The 19,660-nt window shown below is 31.3% G+C and overlaps 1 protein-coding gene across 7 annotated transcripts; it reads right to left on the bottom strand.

Annotated features, from left to right (window-relative positions):
- Window positions 1-8,344: 8,344 nt before the first annotated feature.
- Window positions 8,345-13,324, bottom strand: LOC109816010 (protein phosphatase 2C 50). 7 transcript variants are annotated; one of them, XM_083063494.1, is made up of 6 exons: window positions 13,168-13,324; window positions 12,922-13,039; window positions 11,493-12,757; window positions 11,073-11,390; window positions 10,878-10,983; window positions 8,345-9,316 (listed from the first exon to the last, which is right to left on the bottom strand). In XM_083063494.1, exons 3-6 carry the CDS (start codon window positions 12,384-12,386, stop codon window positions 8,979-8,981), a joined length of 1,656 nt encoding a protein of 551 aa, XP_082919620.1. In that variant the 5' UTR covers window positions 12,387-12,757; window positions 12,922-13,039; window positions 13,168-13,324; the 3' UTR covers window positions 8,345-8,978. The 7 variants fall into 7 exon arrangements, with proteins under 7 accessions (XP_082919620.1, XP_020236444.2, XP_020236445.2 ...); XM_020380855.3 differs by having other exon boundaries at window positions 11,493-13,039; XM_020380856.3 differs by lacking the exon at window positions 12,922-13,039 and having other exon boundaries at window positions 13,168-13,323.
- Between the last annotated feature and the right edge of the window lie 6,336 nt (window positions 13,325-19,660).

Below are 19,660 nucleotides of genomic sequence, written 5' to 3'. Positions count from 1 at the left end.
GGTATTTGTTTATGCTACCAATGTCAAAAGATAGTAAATAGGATTTAAGTAGAATGGGTAAGATGAGACCTCTGCTCTAGAGGGATAGGCCTTTGGTCTAGGGAGTGTTTGGGCATGGACAATCTCATAAATGATCAGTCTTTATTTGATTCTATGTCATGGTAGCATGTTGGGTGCACTGACACTCTGACTATTGTCTACTTGTTCGTGTTTAGTAGGGCATTGCTGAATCATTGGATAAAGTGATGTTAAGTTCTAGCTTCACTAAACACTAAAGAGAGAAAATCTCCATGGAGTATTAAGTCAAAATGATTTTGAAAAGTATATTTTGAGTCAAATCTGCATCACATAAGCATATTACATTATTAGGACTATTATTGGTGAAATATCTAATTAAGTTGTGTGTGTATTAATAATTGTATGGACTTCTTATATGGTTGTATGATTTGTTTGTGTGAGATATGGATGAAATTAAATATCTAATCCCATAAATATTTTTAAACCCAAATATTAGAGATCTCATAATGAAGAAAAATTGGATTTGCAGTTAGAAGATCAGATGCAAAAATCCAAAACATAAGATGAGGGGTTTTATTTTATTAAGTTGTGATATTTGCATAAGAACAAAAATGGTTTGTAATATTTAATTACTTTTATTGAATAAAACTTTAATTAGATAAATATCTTCATTTGTTTTAATGTTTTTTTTTTACATATTATCCATAATAATATAAATATTAGTAATCATAAATAATTAGTTATGATTGATATATGTAATCTGGAAAGAAAATTACATCAAGTATATATAAATTGTTACAAATAGATACACTAAAAGCAAAACCATATAAGTGGTCATATAAAAAAAAAATAGAATACAAGATATTTCATGCTACTGTGACTAGTTTGAAAAATATGATCAGAAGAGAACTTGTCACGCAAGCATTTTAATTAAAATGAGCTTTAATTCCTAAAAAATTACGATGATTGAAGCATTTAACTATTGGAAAGACTCATTATTGTCGCATATACAACAATATCTTAAGGAGTTAAAAGTTGCAGATTTAGAGTTACAACTCTGGGTTATTATTGTGTTTTCAATATAATGAATATTTTCCTTTTCAACAAATAATTTCTACTTATATTTATTTCACTAGTTCTCTAATGACACTTGATAGCATTCTCCTATCACAAATAGTATCTGCGAAGAGTATTACCTTTATAAACTTTAGCCTGTTTAACACTTAAAACTGATCAGAGATACATAACTCTCCCTATATACTAGGTGACACATACAAAGAAACTAAGATCCGAAAATAATAGACTTAATATTCTAGTGTCATAAATCAAAGATATTTTATAGTCTCTACTCCCTTCTCAAAAAATATGATAGGCAAAAGACTTGTAAAAAGGAAAAAAGGCAATTACATCATAAGGGCCAGTAATATATTGCCAAGATGGTAATTTTAAAAAGGTAAAAAAAGAAAGTTTGAGGATGCACATGCAACATTTAACAGCTAACAATAAACTAGCATGGCAAATGCAGTATACAAACAACATACAACTACAGTACAAATACAACTGCACTGTAATAAGAATCATTAACTTGGAAAAAACTAGGGTCATGTTGTACATAATAGAAGATATATAATAAACAAATATTGTTGACCGTCAAACAAATATATGCAAAATCTAATCCCAATCCTCCTTAAGTGCACACTTCCAAAAGAATTGTGAAAAAGATTATTCACACCTATAATTTTGGCACTCAGGTGGCACCTCCAATCAACTTCACTGCATATATCTATTTCAATGACATGCCAGAATACTCAAGCACCTCTTTCACAGGTGAAAGCGATTTCTCCCAAAATGTTTTCACAAAGCTCTTCAAATGTCTCATGGGTTATTATTCTCCTGGAAAAAAATGAGCCATGAATGAAGAACTTTTAAGCATAAATATATAAACCCCAATGCCCAATGTATCTCCAAATGAGACAACCAGTTAACCAAACGACATCAGTACCTTTTCATCCCCTCACGACTACAAAGGGAAACACCTCCGGTCTCCTTCATTTCTTCGACCCCGTCTCATTCGAAACACCTCCGTCGGCCACTATCGCTTTAGTGAGAAGCCACACTGTGCAAGACGTTTGCCAAAGCCACACAAGATGCTAGCTTATCAAAGTTTGTGCGCGAGAAGTTGAGAGGTCTCAAAGGGTCGTCCCTGAGAGGTTGCATGCGAGAATGTGGTGAGAATTGAGAGAGAACATGACAGTTGCACGAGATGTTGAGAGTTCTCTTCACAAGGGTCGCTGAAAGCTTGCGAGAATGTGGAGAAAACTGAGAGAGAACACGAGTTGTGGGTGGGAGACTGAAGGACGCGCATGAACTGAAAGAGAACATGCGCGTGTTTGTGACACTCTTACTACCCAACACATATATTGTAATAATGAAAACTTAATAATAAATTGGTGATCATCAATTTCGGTAAAAAGGGTTCACATGAGAATCTTCAAAATTATTCTTCAATAATCACAATAATAAAAATGAAACGCAAGAGTTTACAAATTGTTTTAAAAAGAATATTTACAATTCCAATTCCATATAAAAATCTATGTCCTAAAGAAAATCCTCTGCCCCGATATCACAATATCAGAGCATACCCACAACTCAACCGTTGGCATTCTAGATGCCACTCGTAGCCGGATCTTCCTCACCTAAAATATCTACAAATCGAACAGTGAGAAAAGAAAATATCTATATATATAGCACATAAGAAAACACAACATATTATCTCATTATAACTTAATATTCATAAATATTTCAACATATCGTATTTCAATCAATCATGCATCGTCATCACGTCATAATTCTCAATCACCCAAATCATCACAAATCTTGCACTTCACACTATGTCAAGGTCACGCTACCCATTTAACAATCTCAGGCCGTGCTCACCCCTGATATAACACTATGCCAAGGTCACGTTATTCCTATCCCAGGGCTGTGCTCACCCCTGACATGTTAACCAAGGTCACGATACTCACGTAACAATCCAGAGCCGTGCTCACCCCTGATATAACACTTTGTCAAGGTCACGTTACCCCTAACCTAGGGTCGTGCTCACCCCTGACATGTTAACCAAGGTCACGATACTCATGTAACAATCTCGGGTCGTGCTCATCCCTGATATAACACTGTGCCAAGGTCACGTTACCCCTAACCCAGGGCCGTGCTCACCCCTGATATGTTAACCAAGGTCACGATACCCACGTAACAATCTCGGGCCGTGCTCACCCCTGGTCATAGGTGTGAAGAACCACAATCACATCTCATTCACATTCCACACAACATCTCATAATTCAATTCCATACGCACATCTCAAGCAATTCACATCTAAGTCATCAATTTTTATCAAGTAATATAGCAATAATATTCATAAATCAATATAATAATCAATTTTAATACAATCTTAACATAAACGATAAAATTCCCAATTATTTCAAAACCTAACTCACAGGCATTTTTCTACAGTTTCGTTCTTTCTCTCAGGTCATCATTCTTACAAATTAAATATGTATTTCTAATCCTCAACACATACAGAATCTAATGGGATCATTAATTTCTCAAACAGAAAAATTCTAATTTTTCCAAAACTTAGCTTACAGACACTTTTCTATAATTTCGTTCTCTCTCCCAGATCATCATTCTTACAAATTATTGGCATATTTATAATCCTCATCACATACAGAATCTAATGGGATCATTCATTCCTCAAACAGAAATCATCCAACTTTTCACAACCTAACTTACAGACACTTTTCTATAATTTCGTTTTCTCTCCCAGAGCATCATTTTTACCAATTAATCATATATCCATGTTCCTAAATACATACATAATCAAATAAGACCAATAATTCTTCAAACAGAAATAATTATAAAATTAGGGTTCTTCCTCTACCCAATTTCCTCATGTAACTCTACATATAAATAATTCTCTTTTCCCCCGTACCTGGATATGAAGAAGTTGAATCTAGATATGTAGAAGTTGAATCTACACTAGATCTGGTTGATCTCCCTCGCTGGGTTCCCCTCGGTCTGAAGCAGAAAGTAGAGGAAAGAAGAGAGAGAGCAGAAGAAAAGAAATCAGAAATGAGAGGTGTGCTTTTTGAGAGTGGCAAACAGCTCTATATATAGGCATTCTGCGCCGGAACGGCCCGTTCCAAATCCGGAACGGCCCGTTTCGGACCCTTAAACCATGGCTAAAAATCACAGCCAGAACGGCCCGTTCCAAAACCAGAACGGCCCGTTCTGGTGTGCATTAATTACACCCAACGGCCATAATTTTGGGAACGGCCCGTTCCAAGCCCGTTCCCATTTAGGGTTAATGGCATATTTAATAGTCCGGAACGGCCCGTTCCATCTTGAGAACGGCCTGTTCTGGGCTATTACCTCACATACAATTTGGCAGTTTGGAACGGCCCGTTCCAAGCTACTGAATCACCCCTATCACCTTTATAAAATTACCAAAATACCCTCAATTAAAATAAATAAATAAAAAGTGAAATAAAAACTGGAGTGTTACAGTGTTAATTTTGGGTCTTCATTTAAGTTGATTTTACACAAAAACCATCATAAATTACTTATCATCTAAGTCGGTTTTACAATAAATTATCGTAAATATGTTCATATAGACTATTCTACTATGGTTATTGTTTAAACCGTTATACATTATATTCTTTTTATTTACAAAAATGTCATCACATCTTATTCTACATTATTTTTTGGTAAACCGTCTTAAATTGAATAATTTAGATGATTCAAATTGTAATAATGTTTATTCTAATGATATCTCTCATCTTTTTCTTCATTAATTTCCTTTTTTTTCTATATTACATCTTACACTAATTTATCTTTCTTCTTCCACTCAAAACTCTTAAACTTATTTATCTTTTATTTCTTCCACTCAAAACTCACCCCAACAATAGGTTTTATTTTTTCTCATCATATTTCTCATCAAACACTATTTTTTCTCCGACAAGATAGGACATCCACTTTTATACTAAGTTTGGTATTTTCTATTCTGCATTTTTTACTCTCTTAAAGCAGTTTGGTATTTTTTTAATATCCACTACTTTTTAGAACAAACAAAAAACTATTCACAGACAGAACAACTCGACAATTGTACAACTGTAAAGAAAATAAATTAATCAAGGTGGTGTTTCATTCAATTCACATTGAGAAAATCTGTGTCCGTTCGCCGAAGTATTCTCCATCATATATTATTCTGTAAACTAGTTCATGTGAAAAGGGGTTATAGTGACAATGTGAGAGATGAAAGGGGTTTGCACCAGCAGCGTCAGAGAAAAGATTAAGAGAAGATAGAAATGAGTTTGAGAAGTGAAGAAAGAGAAGATATTTATGTATTTTTTTTTTAAAAATAAATTTTAAATTATTACAATATTCCTAATAGAAATTAACTAAATTAAAAGGAACGAGTGTTATATATATATATATATATATATATATATATATATATATATAATTATAATTATAATTATAAATTATTAACATATTCTAATTAAAAGAAAATGTGTGACAGTGTGTTAACAATATGTAGAAATTATATTTAAAATTTATGATAAATAATTTATATTCTAGTATAAGTTATTTTTATTTATTGATAATTTATTTTACAATATTAATGTTTAGTTCATAGATAATTATGTAAAATAAAATCAAATTAGATAAGAAGTTAAAAAATTTCATGCAAATCCTTTCATCAAAAAAAAATTCTTAAAAACACTTTCGGGCAAGATAACAATTCGTGATTAATATATAGGAATTAATTTATAATTTTATAGAAAAGTATCTAAAAATGAGATAGATAATCTATAATCTCATTGAAAATTCTCAAAGAGGTTGATAGTTAACTTTAACTTTACACAAAACTATATCTTTCTATAATTTAAATTTTTTGTAAAAAAAAAAAAATAATGATGTTTTTATTAAATTTAAATTTTATTATTAATAATGATTATTTTATTAATTTGAACAAGAAATAAATTATATTTTGAAATCTTAAGAAAAAAAATGTATTTCCATACTTTTTTATTATATTATACATAAAAAAAATTACATAAATCATTAACTAAAATTATTGGTATTGTTTTAAATTTTTACTTTAAATTTTTGAAATTATATATTTATTAACCTGTCTTACTTCCCCTCAAAAAAAAAACCTGTCTTACTAAGTTTACTGACACATATAACTGTAGACTTATTAATTTATTTAAAGATAATTTTTCTTTATTCATTTAAAATATTTTATTATGGAGTATATTTTTAAACAAACTTTTAAGTCCGATTAGAATTTAAAAAATGTCAAATTTAATCTGAGAAAAGGAACGTATATATATCATACGAAGATATCTAGTTCAATATTTATAGCAAGTTATGAAAAACCTAATTCATTGTCAAATTTCCATCCTTAGTCTTAGTCACATGAGACAAATTTTTCCCATTTTTCATTTATTCTTTTATAGAGGAAAAATTGCAATTCCTTTAACCCATCAAATATTAATATATATTATGAATCTGGAATACCGAATTAATGCTCTAAGTCTTTGTCAACAAATATATTTTTAACGTATGATAGAATTCCCCGAATTATTATTATTATTATTATTATTATTATTATTATTATTATTATTATTATTATTATTATTATTATTATTATATGGTGAGATTGAGTTGAGTCACAGGTAAAAAAACATAAAATCAATTACTTAACTACAATTCCTAGATCTCATAAAAAAATTCTTGAATTTTAGAATTTTTTATCACAAAATAACAATCAACAATAATATATAATTAAATAAAATCAACTACAATTCCTAAAACTCGAATGTTACTATACCGGCTTACGTCCCTAAATTTACATGTAAGACCGATTGTATTCGGATGTTAAAAGTTTGAAAATCTAATAATCCGCGATGATTCTCATCAAAATCAAGAAAACAAAAGTAAATGTTATTATAAAAGGTTGATTATGTTTTGAATGACTAAATTAAGGTGCAAGATATGAAGATAGTGGTTTGACAAAAAAAACAAAGATATGAAGATAGTGGATAGAAACTAAAGAATACAATCTAATGGTCCAAAACTGAAAAAGCTATACGAAAATTGTTGCATGATATGATTTGACATGATACGATTTCTTGCATAAGATGGTGGGTACAAATTAAGGTAGATTCACTCCAAAACCAAAAGTGATGCGAAAAATGTTGTGTGATATGATTTGACAAGATACGATTATTTGAATAGTTGAGAAACTTATGAAGCATACTCCTTTCAATATGCTTTTTAATTGTCGATGAACATTCGTTAAATATTGAAAAAATTTATAGGTTTTATTTTTTATTGACTGGGCCACTTATAATTTTGCAGTTTTTAATAAATTTTAGTCATTAATTAAAAAAATGTTAAATAGTATATCATTAATCTCCCTTTAAATAATTTAATTAATTTTTATACACTAATATAAATAAATTTACACGATAAATCAATAAAAAAAATTATTAATAGTATAATGAAAAATAATTATTATAAAATTTAACAAATTTATCGTACATAATAATTTAAATTTTAAACTATCAATAGATATACATATTATTTATTAAACACTTTATGATATCTTAATTTCCAAACTTAAAAAGTGATTTTTTTATGAATATGTTTTACAAAATGTTTCAAAATTGATAACTAAAAATTAATCTGTTTTAACAAAATATGACTCTAAAGTGACTTTTAAAATAAAATAAAATCAATAACAAATTAAATTCATTGTACATTTTTATCATGTCAAATACAACATTTTTAACATTACTTCGATAGTCAACATTCCTTTACAAGGAATGAAATATTTGTTGATTTATCACCTGAACAATTATTGAAGTGTCATGTAAAAGTTATTCATGAATAATCTTTTGTCTAACCTTTTACAAAAATTTATGAACAAATTTATTAATAAAACCATTGCTTTTCTTTAAAGGAAAAATCATTTAATTAAAAAAAAAACATTACAATGAAATTAGATGGTTAATCCTTGTGGTTCAATGTAAATCAAACAAAATAATATCCACCTTAGATTTACCTCAAATGAGAAAATTAGTTTCACAACCTCAGTAAACATTTATACACCTAACGGTCTATTTGGATACGAATTTAAAAATATTTTATAAAAAAAATTCGAAAAAATTATTTTCAATAGAAAAACTTTTTAAAACATTTCTAACTTTTATCTAAGCACACCCTAATCAAGGAAAACTACTTCACCAAAACTTGGTAAACGAAAAATAAACGTTCATTAAAAGAAGAATGCATATCAGAGTGCACCAATTAATTGATAAGCCAAATGCCTATTTACAACTAGTTACTTTCAGAATTACGTGTAACAACATGCTGACAACATTATGCACAGGTACACCATTCAATTCATAGTCCCCAAAAAGAATAAAGGAACAGTGATTCTTCTTAGGCACCCTTGTCCCCCACCATCATCACTGGACTTGGATCATGGCCATTGATATGAATCCACCACCGACACAAATTTCTTGATTTGCTGCATAATTGAGGGGAGGAATCAGGTAACAGTAAAACCTGTGACAGTGGATCACACATTGAAAGTCACTCTTGCCAATTAGCTACTGCTTCTTTATCAACACACAGGCTAAAATAATATCAAGTAAATGCCTCACTGAGCCTAATTTGCACTCGGAGGCATAATAATAATGAATACAATGCAGCATAGTAAACAAGGAGACCCTTAATTAGCTGAGAGTTTTCTAGGGAAGGTGAATATGTATTATAGTACATAGTGCTAATCTTGCTGAGCTAAGGGAAATGCCCTGGTGAAAAATTTGAGGGCAAAATTATATTGGATTATATTAAGCTTGCTATCATTGTGATCATCATCATCATCATGTTTTGCTCTTATATTTTCTTTGGGGTTTCAAATCAACCACAATCACAGTGATGTTATCCTTGCTTCCTTTCTGGAGGGCGCGGTTTGATAGAAACTCTGCTGCTGCTTGTGCAGCAGGGTCAGTTCCATCTCCCCTTTCTGATGAGGGTTGTTCCAAGCCATTTTTCTTGTACCAAAGAAGTATTCGTCTCCTAGCAAGATCACACACCTCTTCGTTCGTCATAACGTCCCAGAGACCATCACTGGCCAGAATAAGACACTCATCGTCTTTTGTACGGGGAAGAAATGTAACCTCCGGTTCCGGAATGATCCACGGCTTCAGATATCTATCACCTGAAAGTCATAGCAAGGATAAGCAGATATGGTTTTGGCTGAATATACAGCTGCATAATAATTGCAGGATTCCCAGTTGCAAAGACAAGCTAGATGGCCATCATCCTTTGCATGAAAAAAAAATCAACTCAAGAACAAACAGAAATGATGTTAATTTTGTGCATAGTCCATTCAAACGTAAACTAAATTTAAGTACTTGTCCTCATAAGAGCTTTTGTGTAGTATAGACTATTACAAGCAAGATGTGCCAAAACCAAAGGCAAAAAGAGAATGACAATGACGAAGAAATCCAATTTCCACAAGGCCCTCAACACATCTAGCACAAAATTTCTAACCAGAAATACTCGAGCTTTTTAATAAACAATTGGAAATATAAGATAGCAACTGTAGCCAACCAGATATTTTCTTTATTAGAAATTAGAAACAAAGAGCAAGTGTTTTATTTATGCGGAAGTCCCAATTTAACCAGGAAAGAAGCGGCATGAATTAGGACTGTACTAGTACATTTTATAGCATTGTATTATCTGAAAAAGCAAAAACAATCATAATCTCTTACCGGACACAAAATCCTTTTGTTATGGCAACTATACTAATAATATACAAGAAATTAGGTCTGGACTCTGGACATCTAAATGCAAATTATCGATTTTACTTGCCTCCTGCAATCATCTTTGGGCTTAACTCAGCAAACCTTAAAAAAATGGTATTTTCAAAACCAAAAATAAAGTGTAGAGGAGCTTACAGCTCCATGATTTGTAGTTTTGTTCAACAGGGTACATTTTGAATAATTATTGCAGACTGACACAGCAAAAGGCAATGTTCAGAAATTCTAGAGAGGAAATGATGATTGATGAAATGGGAAAAAAAAATTTCCCTGTGCTTGGACGATTAATAAGGGAAAATAAAGGGAAAATAAAGGGAAAGTTAAACTGCTCTGAGTTAACCCAATATGCAAGGTAAAATTGTAGAAGAAATTTTTAAAATAAAAGTAGAGATATTCCCTCTCAATATTCTAATTCAGAGGGGTACAAAATGTTATTTTCAAAGGGAATGATTCCCCTCTCATTCAGTTCCACTCCATAAATTCTTAAATTTTAAATTCCCAAATAGGGGAATTATTCTCTTTCACCACCCCAGATCCAAACAAATTCTTAAATAATTTAGAAGTTAAACTTATAGTCTTACTATAATACAAAAAACCTAAGTACACTTCCTACCTCGTATATTTTTGTATATGTAATTATCTCCTCACCCCCAAGTTTCAAAAATAGCCAAGTCAAAAAATGAACGGAAGGAGTGCTCACCTTTCAGTATTGCTGTTAGGCTAGATATTTATATATTTCAAGTAAATCAAATCCATTAGAGATCAGGGTGCATACAAAGGTGATGCAATTAGCATCTGCTTTTTTCATTTGTAAAGTAAGATATAATAATAACAAACAGATTGATAGAAGGAAACCCTTGTAATCAGCCACTCTCATTAGAAGATTTTCATGAAACTCAAACTAGTCCACAAGAGAGACACCACAAATAAAGTAAAATTTATGATTCAAGTACATACCAATAGACCTTGACATTGCAAGAACACCAAATACACGATGACCATTCCATTGAATCACCTTCCCTCCAGCTGCCTCAATTCTTGCATATTCATCATCTCGGTTAGGCTAACATATCACAACCACAAATCACCTGTTAAAAATTTAAAATTTTAAAGGAGGTCTATAGCTATAAATTTGTAATCGGAGCAACTTACTTTATGGTCCACTGATAAAGCCATAGGTTCTTTTCCACGACATAGAACCGCTCTTGAATCACCACAATTTGCAACTATGATATGAGATGCACAAATAACAGCAACAACAGCAGTGGAGCCAACAGTTTCTGGGGCAACAGGTTCATTATTAACTTTTCCTCCAACTTCAGCATCGACCTTTAAGAAACAATTGGTGAAAGTTTTTTTCCACTGATCTTGGCAATCATCCTTAGTAATCCCATTGATTAGACCTTCCTTGACAAATTCTATTTCCTCAGTCAAGGCCAAATGGATATGTTCACGACAATACTTTGCAACCTGAATGAGGAAAGCAAGCTCTGTGTGAAGGGTATACCACAGATAAAGCTAAAATCATTGGACACAAGAATCATGATAATAAAGAACAAAACTAAAATTTACCTGAGAGCCACCATGGCCATCATAGACTCCAAAGAAATGAGTCATCTGCTGATTAAAACACTTGTTCATTCCATCAAGTACCCGATTACCAATTAGCATTTGAATAGGAATTTTCATAAATCGAGGTACAGTTGCAACTGCATCTTCCATCTCTGGTCTTCTTCCACACAGAGATATGAATCCATAAAGTGGGGTATAATCCAATTCGAAAACACTTCTACCAACCGTTCCACTCACCACCTTTTCCTGAGGCAACTGATGAAGAACAACTGCAGAAGGCTTTGGGCCAGATCTAACACCAGTCTCTTCTTCAAGCCTCACTGCCACAGAAAGAGGTTCAGTCATAATATCTGTCGCAACATTTGACTCCCCCAAGTCAACAACCTCAGGAACAATATTGGCAGCACAGATGCTCTTCTCTACGTATGCAGAACACGGTGTCCCAACATCTGAAGTAGCATCAAAACAAAAGGACTCCTCTCCACACACACTACTGTTCTCACTAACTGCAGAAAGAGAACACGAGCTATCAACAACATGGTCGCCTTCCAATGACAACGAATCCTCCTCAATTTCCATGGTTAACTCTTCATCACCAGCAACCAAAGCACTTCTATTTTGGGATATCATATCCAACAAAGGACTCTCAACTACCCTATCACATGCTTCAGTAATACCAACTTCATCCTCCAAATTGCCACTATCATGACAATCCTCAGAACCCGCAACCGTCTCGGTGAAAACCTTAGTTGCAGAATTAGATAAAAGGCCTGTATCCGCCATCAGCTTAAATCTGGATACATCCATGTGGGTAGCTATGGTTGGTTTATCACAGACTGAATTACAATTACCTACTCTTAATGGCACTGCAACCACAAAGGACATCTCCTCCATTGAAATCCCTATCTAGGTAGGACAAAAAGTTACCCTCCCACCGCTCTGATATCACAAAACCTGTCATACTTCAACTAATTGGCCACCTGCTTTTGTGATTGAATAGGATCTTAGAATGTGAAAGGGTGGCATTTTCCATTCCTAATGAGCCCTATAAGACAAAAGAGGCAAATTCAGGCGATGCAAGGCATGAACTAGCTAAAAGGTGGTGAAAATGAAATGGGGTACTCAGATCTGGTCAACATCAAAGGATCCCAACTTCCATTTATGGAATTTTTTTTCAATCATAAAAAGCTATGCCAATTGCTACACCCTTCTCAAGCATTACCAACTTCATCAACCTCTGTCAACTCTAGTGAGAGAGAAACATCCTGAAAAACATTAAAACAAAACACCAAACTTTATCTGCACAAAAACATATTGCACTCACAAATACTAAACCCCACCAGTTAAAAGGAAACAAATTTCAAAAACAAAAGCACCCCTTATCTCTAAACACAAGAAAGAAGAAATAGATCATGAGAAAGAAACCCACAAAAGGTAAAGTCTCAAGAATCACAAGGAAACCCTAAAAAGATGACACCCTTTTCCACACACCACCATGAGTTGCCTGGATCTGAGGCAACGCAACGCATCACAGGCGCGCGCGCTCTCTAGTAAACAATTATAATATTAACAATTATTAATATTATTATTATTTATTACAACAAAATCAATGAACAAAAGAAAGCATAAGAAGTGCAAAGAAAATAAAAGAATTAGAAGAAGAGTGAGTCACTACCTAATTTTGTCAACGGTGTAGGGTCTGGTTGGTTGGTTCCTTCCCTTCTCCCTATCTCACACACACACACACTCTTTTTTTTTTTCTCTATCTTAATTCCACACACTTTGACACCTGAAACCCATGGATTGGAAGAAAAGGAACAAAACATCATTAAACAACAAAAGCCAAGACATGGGTGTTTGTATTTTTTTTTTTCTTTTAACTCTGACCAGTTAAATAATAACAGCTCAGCTACGAACCATTATTTTAATGTTATGATTATTGACTTTGAATTATCTGAGTTTTGGATGTTCATTTCAGAAAAATAAAAACTATTGATGCTTGACACGTAGTCTTCGTATTGATTGACACAATTATTAGGAGAAAATTTATGATCTTGATTTGAAACTGTTATTAAAAAAAACCAATAAATCACTAAAATAGGTAAGTGCACAAGTTTAATTAATTTAATTTTAAAGTGTACTATATATAAGATGTTCATAAATTTGATGGCATGATTCGTTGTTGCATGACATTACAAATCGTTAACAGGTTAATTAGTTGTATTTATACATTAAGATATTATTTCTGTGACAACAACGAAAAATATGTTGCTGATTATAAATTATTTAAGTAGTTACATATTTCAATTTTTTCATATTAATTTCTAACTTGAATTAAATATTCTTTAAACAAAATATTAATAATTGTTGGTTACTTTTATGAATTTATATAAAGGGAGTATTCAATCTTATCTTTAAACAAAATATTTATTTAAAAACATAAATATAAATTATATGTTCAAAAAATTTATTTATTATAAATTTTAATTATATAAAATAAATGTTTATTTTATGATACATATTTAAATACTAGTCAATGATAATAAGTTAATAGAAGTTGAAAATTTGTTGCTAGATAGCAAACAAAAGAAACAATGGAACATCAAAAACTTTCATAAAACCCTCCAAGCAGAAACTTGATTTCCTTTATGAGACCAATCAAACTTGTCACCAATCTCACTATAAGCTAAAATTTAAATAGAAAAATGTTGGATCTTTAATCCAATGTTGATCTTATATGTGAATAATTATATATTAAAGATACATAATGTCAAATTAATATGATCTAATGACGTATAAATTATTTTGACAATTATGTATTTGAAAGGTTATGAGACCTTTAATGTGTGGTAACTAAAGAGTAATTCTATTTTGTGATAGGTTAAAATAGAAATACCAAAAGACCTTATGACGGTCTATAAATAGGTTAGGTCCCCAGATCATACTACATTCTTTACTTTTTTGACATCCCATTATCAGAGAGAGACAGAGAGATAATTAAAGGATTCTCTCAAGAGAATACGTGTTAATCTAGAAGGCCAAACCGTACAACTCTCTTATCATCATGAATTCAGGTATGCTTCCTGTACCTGTTAGAGGGCACACTCAATCTTCTGTTGGGAAGGGCCGAACGAGATCTTCTAATGCACTCTTCGGAGAAGGGGGAGGTACCTGCAAAAGGCACTCCGACGCTCAAGTTAGGGCAAGCACTATTTTCTAGGGTAATTAAAATGAACAGTGACATACCTCGCTACAAGCGACCTATTTATAACACCTGACATGGGCCTGAGTGTGGTGGGCCTATTCTGACACTTACCAAATTAGGTAATACGGTGTTAATCGGCAGGTTATGCCTTAATTGTGCTTTGTTCCTTGTTAACTATGATCGCTATCCTAATTACTCAATGTTGACTTTTGGCCGAGACCGAAACATTTTCTCTCGGCTTTCGACCGAGCCGATAGGGGTGGAGTACAGCTTCGAACTCCTTGCCGAGTCGAAGTGGTATCTAGGCTGCGTCATGTTACGTGTCGGTCCATGTGGCCGATCCAAGTGGTCGGGCCGAGGTGATGTTTGGGCTGCGTCGATATCTGATAGGACATGACGTGTCGATCCACGTGGCCGGTCCACGTGGCCGAGAGGGTCCTTCCGATACACTTGCGCTTATTATTTCTAGTGATTAACATGATAGATTTTATATTTTATATAGATAATAGTTTTCATCAAAAGCTTAAATTTGGTTCTAACAAAAAATTCTTAAAATCATTTCTAATATTATATCCAAGCTAAAACAAGAATGACAAGAATGGAAAACATGACAACCATGCTTGAGAAGATGAATCACAACTTGCGAGTCACGTTCCACAAAGAAAGACTTGAAGTTACGTTGCAGTGCAATTTCAATACCCAAGAAAATAGCTAACATTTTTTGCATGAGTAATGAAAAAAATAAGAGATGACTTTTATGATAGGAATAACGGTCGAAAGGGAGTATTTAGAATTATCTTTCACCATCTTTAGTAGTTTCGAAGGGCTTACTACTCTTTCTTGTCTAAATGAGACTTGTCATTTTTTGAAAATTTAAAGGGGTTATTATTACCCTTCCTTGTCAAAAAAGTTATATATATATATATATATATATATATATATATATATATATATACATTTTTACATAATTATTATTTTGCATACTTAACATTCATATCTAACACTAATATCTTTATTTCAAACATTCAAAGTTATAACATCATGGAACTAATATATAAAACCTTTCTCTTCACCCGATAATTAGGAGTGACAATATGATAGATTGGATAAAAAAAATCATTAATTCATATAAATCTATTAAAAATTCATTTAAAAATCTATTTTATCCAATTCATTTAAAAAAAAATCTAATTCATCTATTAAATTTTTTTTATAGATGGGTATCCAATCCATTCATACAAATAATGTTTTGAAAATTAAATAATTTTTATTTTTAAATATTTTATTTTTCTCATTTTTTTTATAAATCATTACATTCTTACATAGTCTTTTAAAATAAACAAGACTTTTTTATATGAAAATATCTTTTAAAAGTAATGGATGAATCACCAACCATCTCTAAAATTAAATAGATGAATCAGATTTGATCTTTTATCTTATTTTTATTATAATTGATGGATTGAATATATTTACTTATGGATGGATCAATTGAATAATGGATAAAAGAAATTTTTTGTCACTCCTATCCAACATGACAAATTCATAAACCTATTAAAATTCTCAATAGTATGATCAACATTTACTAAATATTATAATTTTATAAATATAATTACATATTCAATCATACAATTTGGAGAAAATGAATTTATACATGGGGTGTACATACCAACATATCAAAAGTTATAGGAGGAAAAACATTTAGAGGGTCACATTCATCTCTAAAAGCATTTAGAGGGTTACACTTATCTGAGAGCATTGGCCCCTAAAGCATAGTTTTAAAACTTGGTTCAATCTAACTAATAAATCAAGCATGCTTGTAGTTTATGCAACGATGCGACATATCACTATATTTATTATAGTTTAGTTACTATGTAACGAAAAACATAAACATCAATTAGCTTAGTATTAATATATAAGCAATACTTGGATATTCATACATTAGATATATGTAGAGTGCAAAAAACATAAAATAGTTCCTGTTATTTTTAACTCATGTAATTTTGAAAAATCTTGTTTTAATCGTTCAGGTTATCAATAACATATTTGAATGATAGATTGAGACAATCAATTATACAGTAACAACTGGATTTAGTATGATGTTTTAATTGACAAGGACAATAGTAAGTAGATTTTATAGCACAGTATTTGATAGATTTCTTAGCAAAATTTAAGTTAAAGACAAACATTTTTTTAAAATTATAAAAATTAAAAAAAAAATTAAATTTAAGAAATTAAAAATAAATTACCTTACACTTAAAATATATTTAAGTCTAAAATAAATACAAACATGTATAACTTAAAATATATTTAAGTCTAAAATAAATACAAACATGTATAACAAAAGGGATAATAGTGTTTTAGTTGTAAGATTTTTTGAAATTAAAAAAAATAAAAAGATTAATTTTAAATTTAAGAAACTAAAAATAAATTATCTTAAATTTAAAATAAATACAAACATGTATAATAGAAGAGATAATAGTGCTTTAATTGCGGGTACAAAGAATAATCTGAAAGTCTAAAATAAATACAAACATGTATAATAGAAGGGATAATAGTGCTTTAATTGCAAGCATAAAGAATAATATGAAAGTACAACTCACAGATATAACTATAAGTTGGAAGGAAAAAAAAAAAGTTCTCGATGAATCATGTGACCTATAACTAATACCGTGCAGGGGTAGTAATTAGGTGTGATGAGTCATTGGATCTAAGAAAATTAAATGATGAGAAAACTATTCAGAAAAGTTCTATAAATGAGAAAACCTTCAAAGTTTAAAAGCTGATGTCGATAGTGAAGTTGTTAATCTTATGACCATTTGTGATAAAAAAAAAACACTTGCGTGAACTTCTCCTTGCGGGTGCCCTTCGCTATCCTTCCGTATTGACATTGATCTCGCATTATACTTCAAATGAAGTTTTATCCTGCATTAGGGGGAGTTACTGGCATTTGTGTTGCAGGTTGAGAAAACAAAGAGGAGGGTGGATGGGCGATTTCTGAAACAATATTCATGAATTGAAAGGGAATAATTGTTGTGTTAGTGGCAGATTTGAAAAGGGCTAATATTAAGAAGTTGAGTTTTAGTGGTATAATTTGTTTAACATTGGAGAGTGCAATGAGTTTAAGTTCAAGCAGCATCCGGTAGATTTGGGTTGTCGACTAAGAAGTGAATTAACTAATTTTGTTGTGGTAGGGGTCTATTAAGATTGAGTATGATTATTCTTAGTTGATTTCAACTTTGATGGCTTTAACTAGATGATTTTATTGATTGCGAATACACATTTTAGACTTTTTTCTGCAACTTTTGGTTGGACTCATCTATAATATGTCTCAAACTGATCTTTCGTGTTAACCAGAAAAATTAAAGCAAAAATACCAGAGGGTATAACCATAAACTACCATTGCAATCATTGACCAAAGACAAAATAGTACCAATATAAAGTAATAGTTTTATTTGAGAAAAAGAAAACATTTTAGAATAGGAATTACAAATAAAACTTGAAAACTAAAGAGTTAAAATTGGCATCTAACAGAATTTGGAGGCATACAACATAGTTTTATGTAACAAAGTGGATTAAGCCTTCTCAAAACATTCATTATATATGCATACTATATTGGAGGCATACATCAGAGTTTTATATACAAATCAAAAGAAGAAGAACAAATATCTAAAAGGACAAAATCGAATGATAGTTCTCCAAAATCTAAATTGGATTAAGCCTTCTGAAAACAAAAGTTAGTTACAACAAAAAATTAATCCAAGATGACTTTTGACCATGGCTCCTATGCACACGTGTAGCTCCTCACAATATACCCTTCACAACAAAGTTCTCTGAAAAAAGAACCTGCATTGTAATTCTCTGAAACAACAAACTTGCTTCTTATAACAAATGTGGTTAATATAAATTAGTTTTACCTGTTACTATATTTTTAGTGATTGAGATCAAAGCTTTTATCACCAGAGGGCATTATCCCAAATTCTTGATACTTCTATTGTAACATTAAAAGTTAGTTAAGCATCCACTTAGTAAGCAATTATATAAATAAAATACAAGAATACTCATATGATAAACCTGTGATGGTTATGTAATTTTCCCAAATGTCATGTTGAGTTGCCATGTGGTGAGTAGGGGTAGCCTATTAAATAAATAAGATGTTATGAGCAAGAAAACAAGTATATCAATTCATATCAAAATAAATAAATTACATGATATATATTACCATTTCACTAGTCATGTTTGAATATGGTAGACTTGTGTGATATTGTCCAATGTCTTTTTTTGCTCCTTGGAACTATAATTTTATATGATATAAATAAATTATTGTATTGAAATATCTCATAAAAAAACATATTTAATATTTACCTCTTTCTTCTTTTTTTCTTTATTATTTTCTCCATTTTGGATTCCTTTTCTCTTGGATGGTGGACGACCTTTGCTACGCACTTGTAAAGGAGATAATAGTTTTTCACTTGATTCTATTACATGATCAATACTTGGTAGAGTAATTTGTTTACTTCTATCCCAACCCATATCATCCTTAAGCTTTTCCTTTGCTTTATATCCATTCCATCAAAAAATCATACTTTCTTCTTGAATTGGCTAAATGTGCAGCTTCATAAAAGTTGGCACACAACTTATCAAATTCCACACCTTGATCACTTATCTCATCATAACAATTTAGCACATAATAATGGCTATGCTTTACATCTTTTCTCCACCGAGTTAGAATGTAACGAGAAGGGATTTCTTTCACATTGTTTTCAATTAAGATCTTTGTTATATGCCTACAAATTATTCCCCTAAATTCAAACAAATGACAAGAACATTGAAGATCACCCTCCACATCATTATATTGCACTATGTATGCAAATCTTTGTTTTTTGTGGTATCCGTCCTTCACTTCTTTAATATCAATGACACTAAATATATATATTGGACCATCAACTCTTAATAATGTGAGATT

Source organism: Cajanus cajan, chromosome 9 (assembly GCF_000230855.2).
Source record: "Cajanus cajan strain Asha chromosome 9, NIPB_CcT2T_4, whole genome shotgun sequence".
Lineage (NCBI taxonomy): Eukaryota > Viridiplantae > Streptophyta > Magnoliopsida > Fabales > Fabaceae > Cajanus > Cajanus cajan.
Note: the sequence above shows the minus strand (reverse complement) of the source record. Positions and strands in the feature narration are given on the sequence as shown.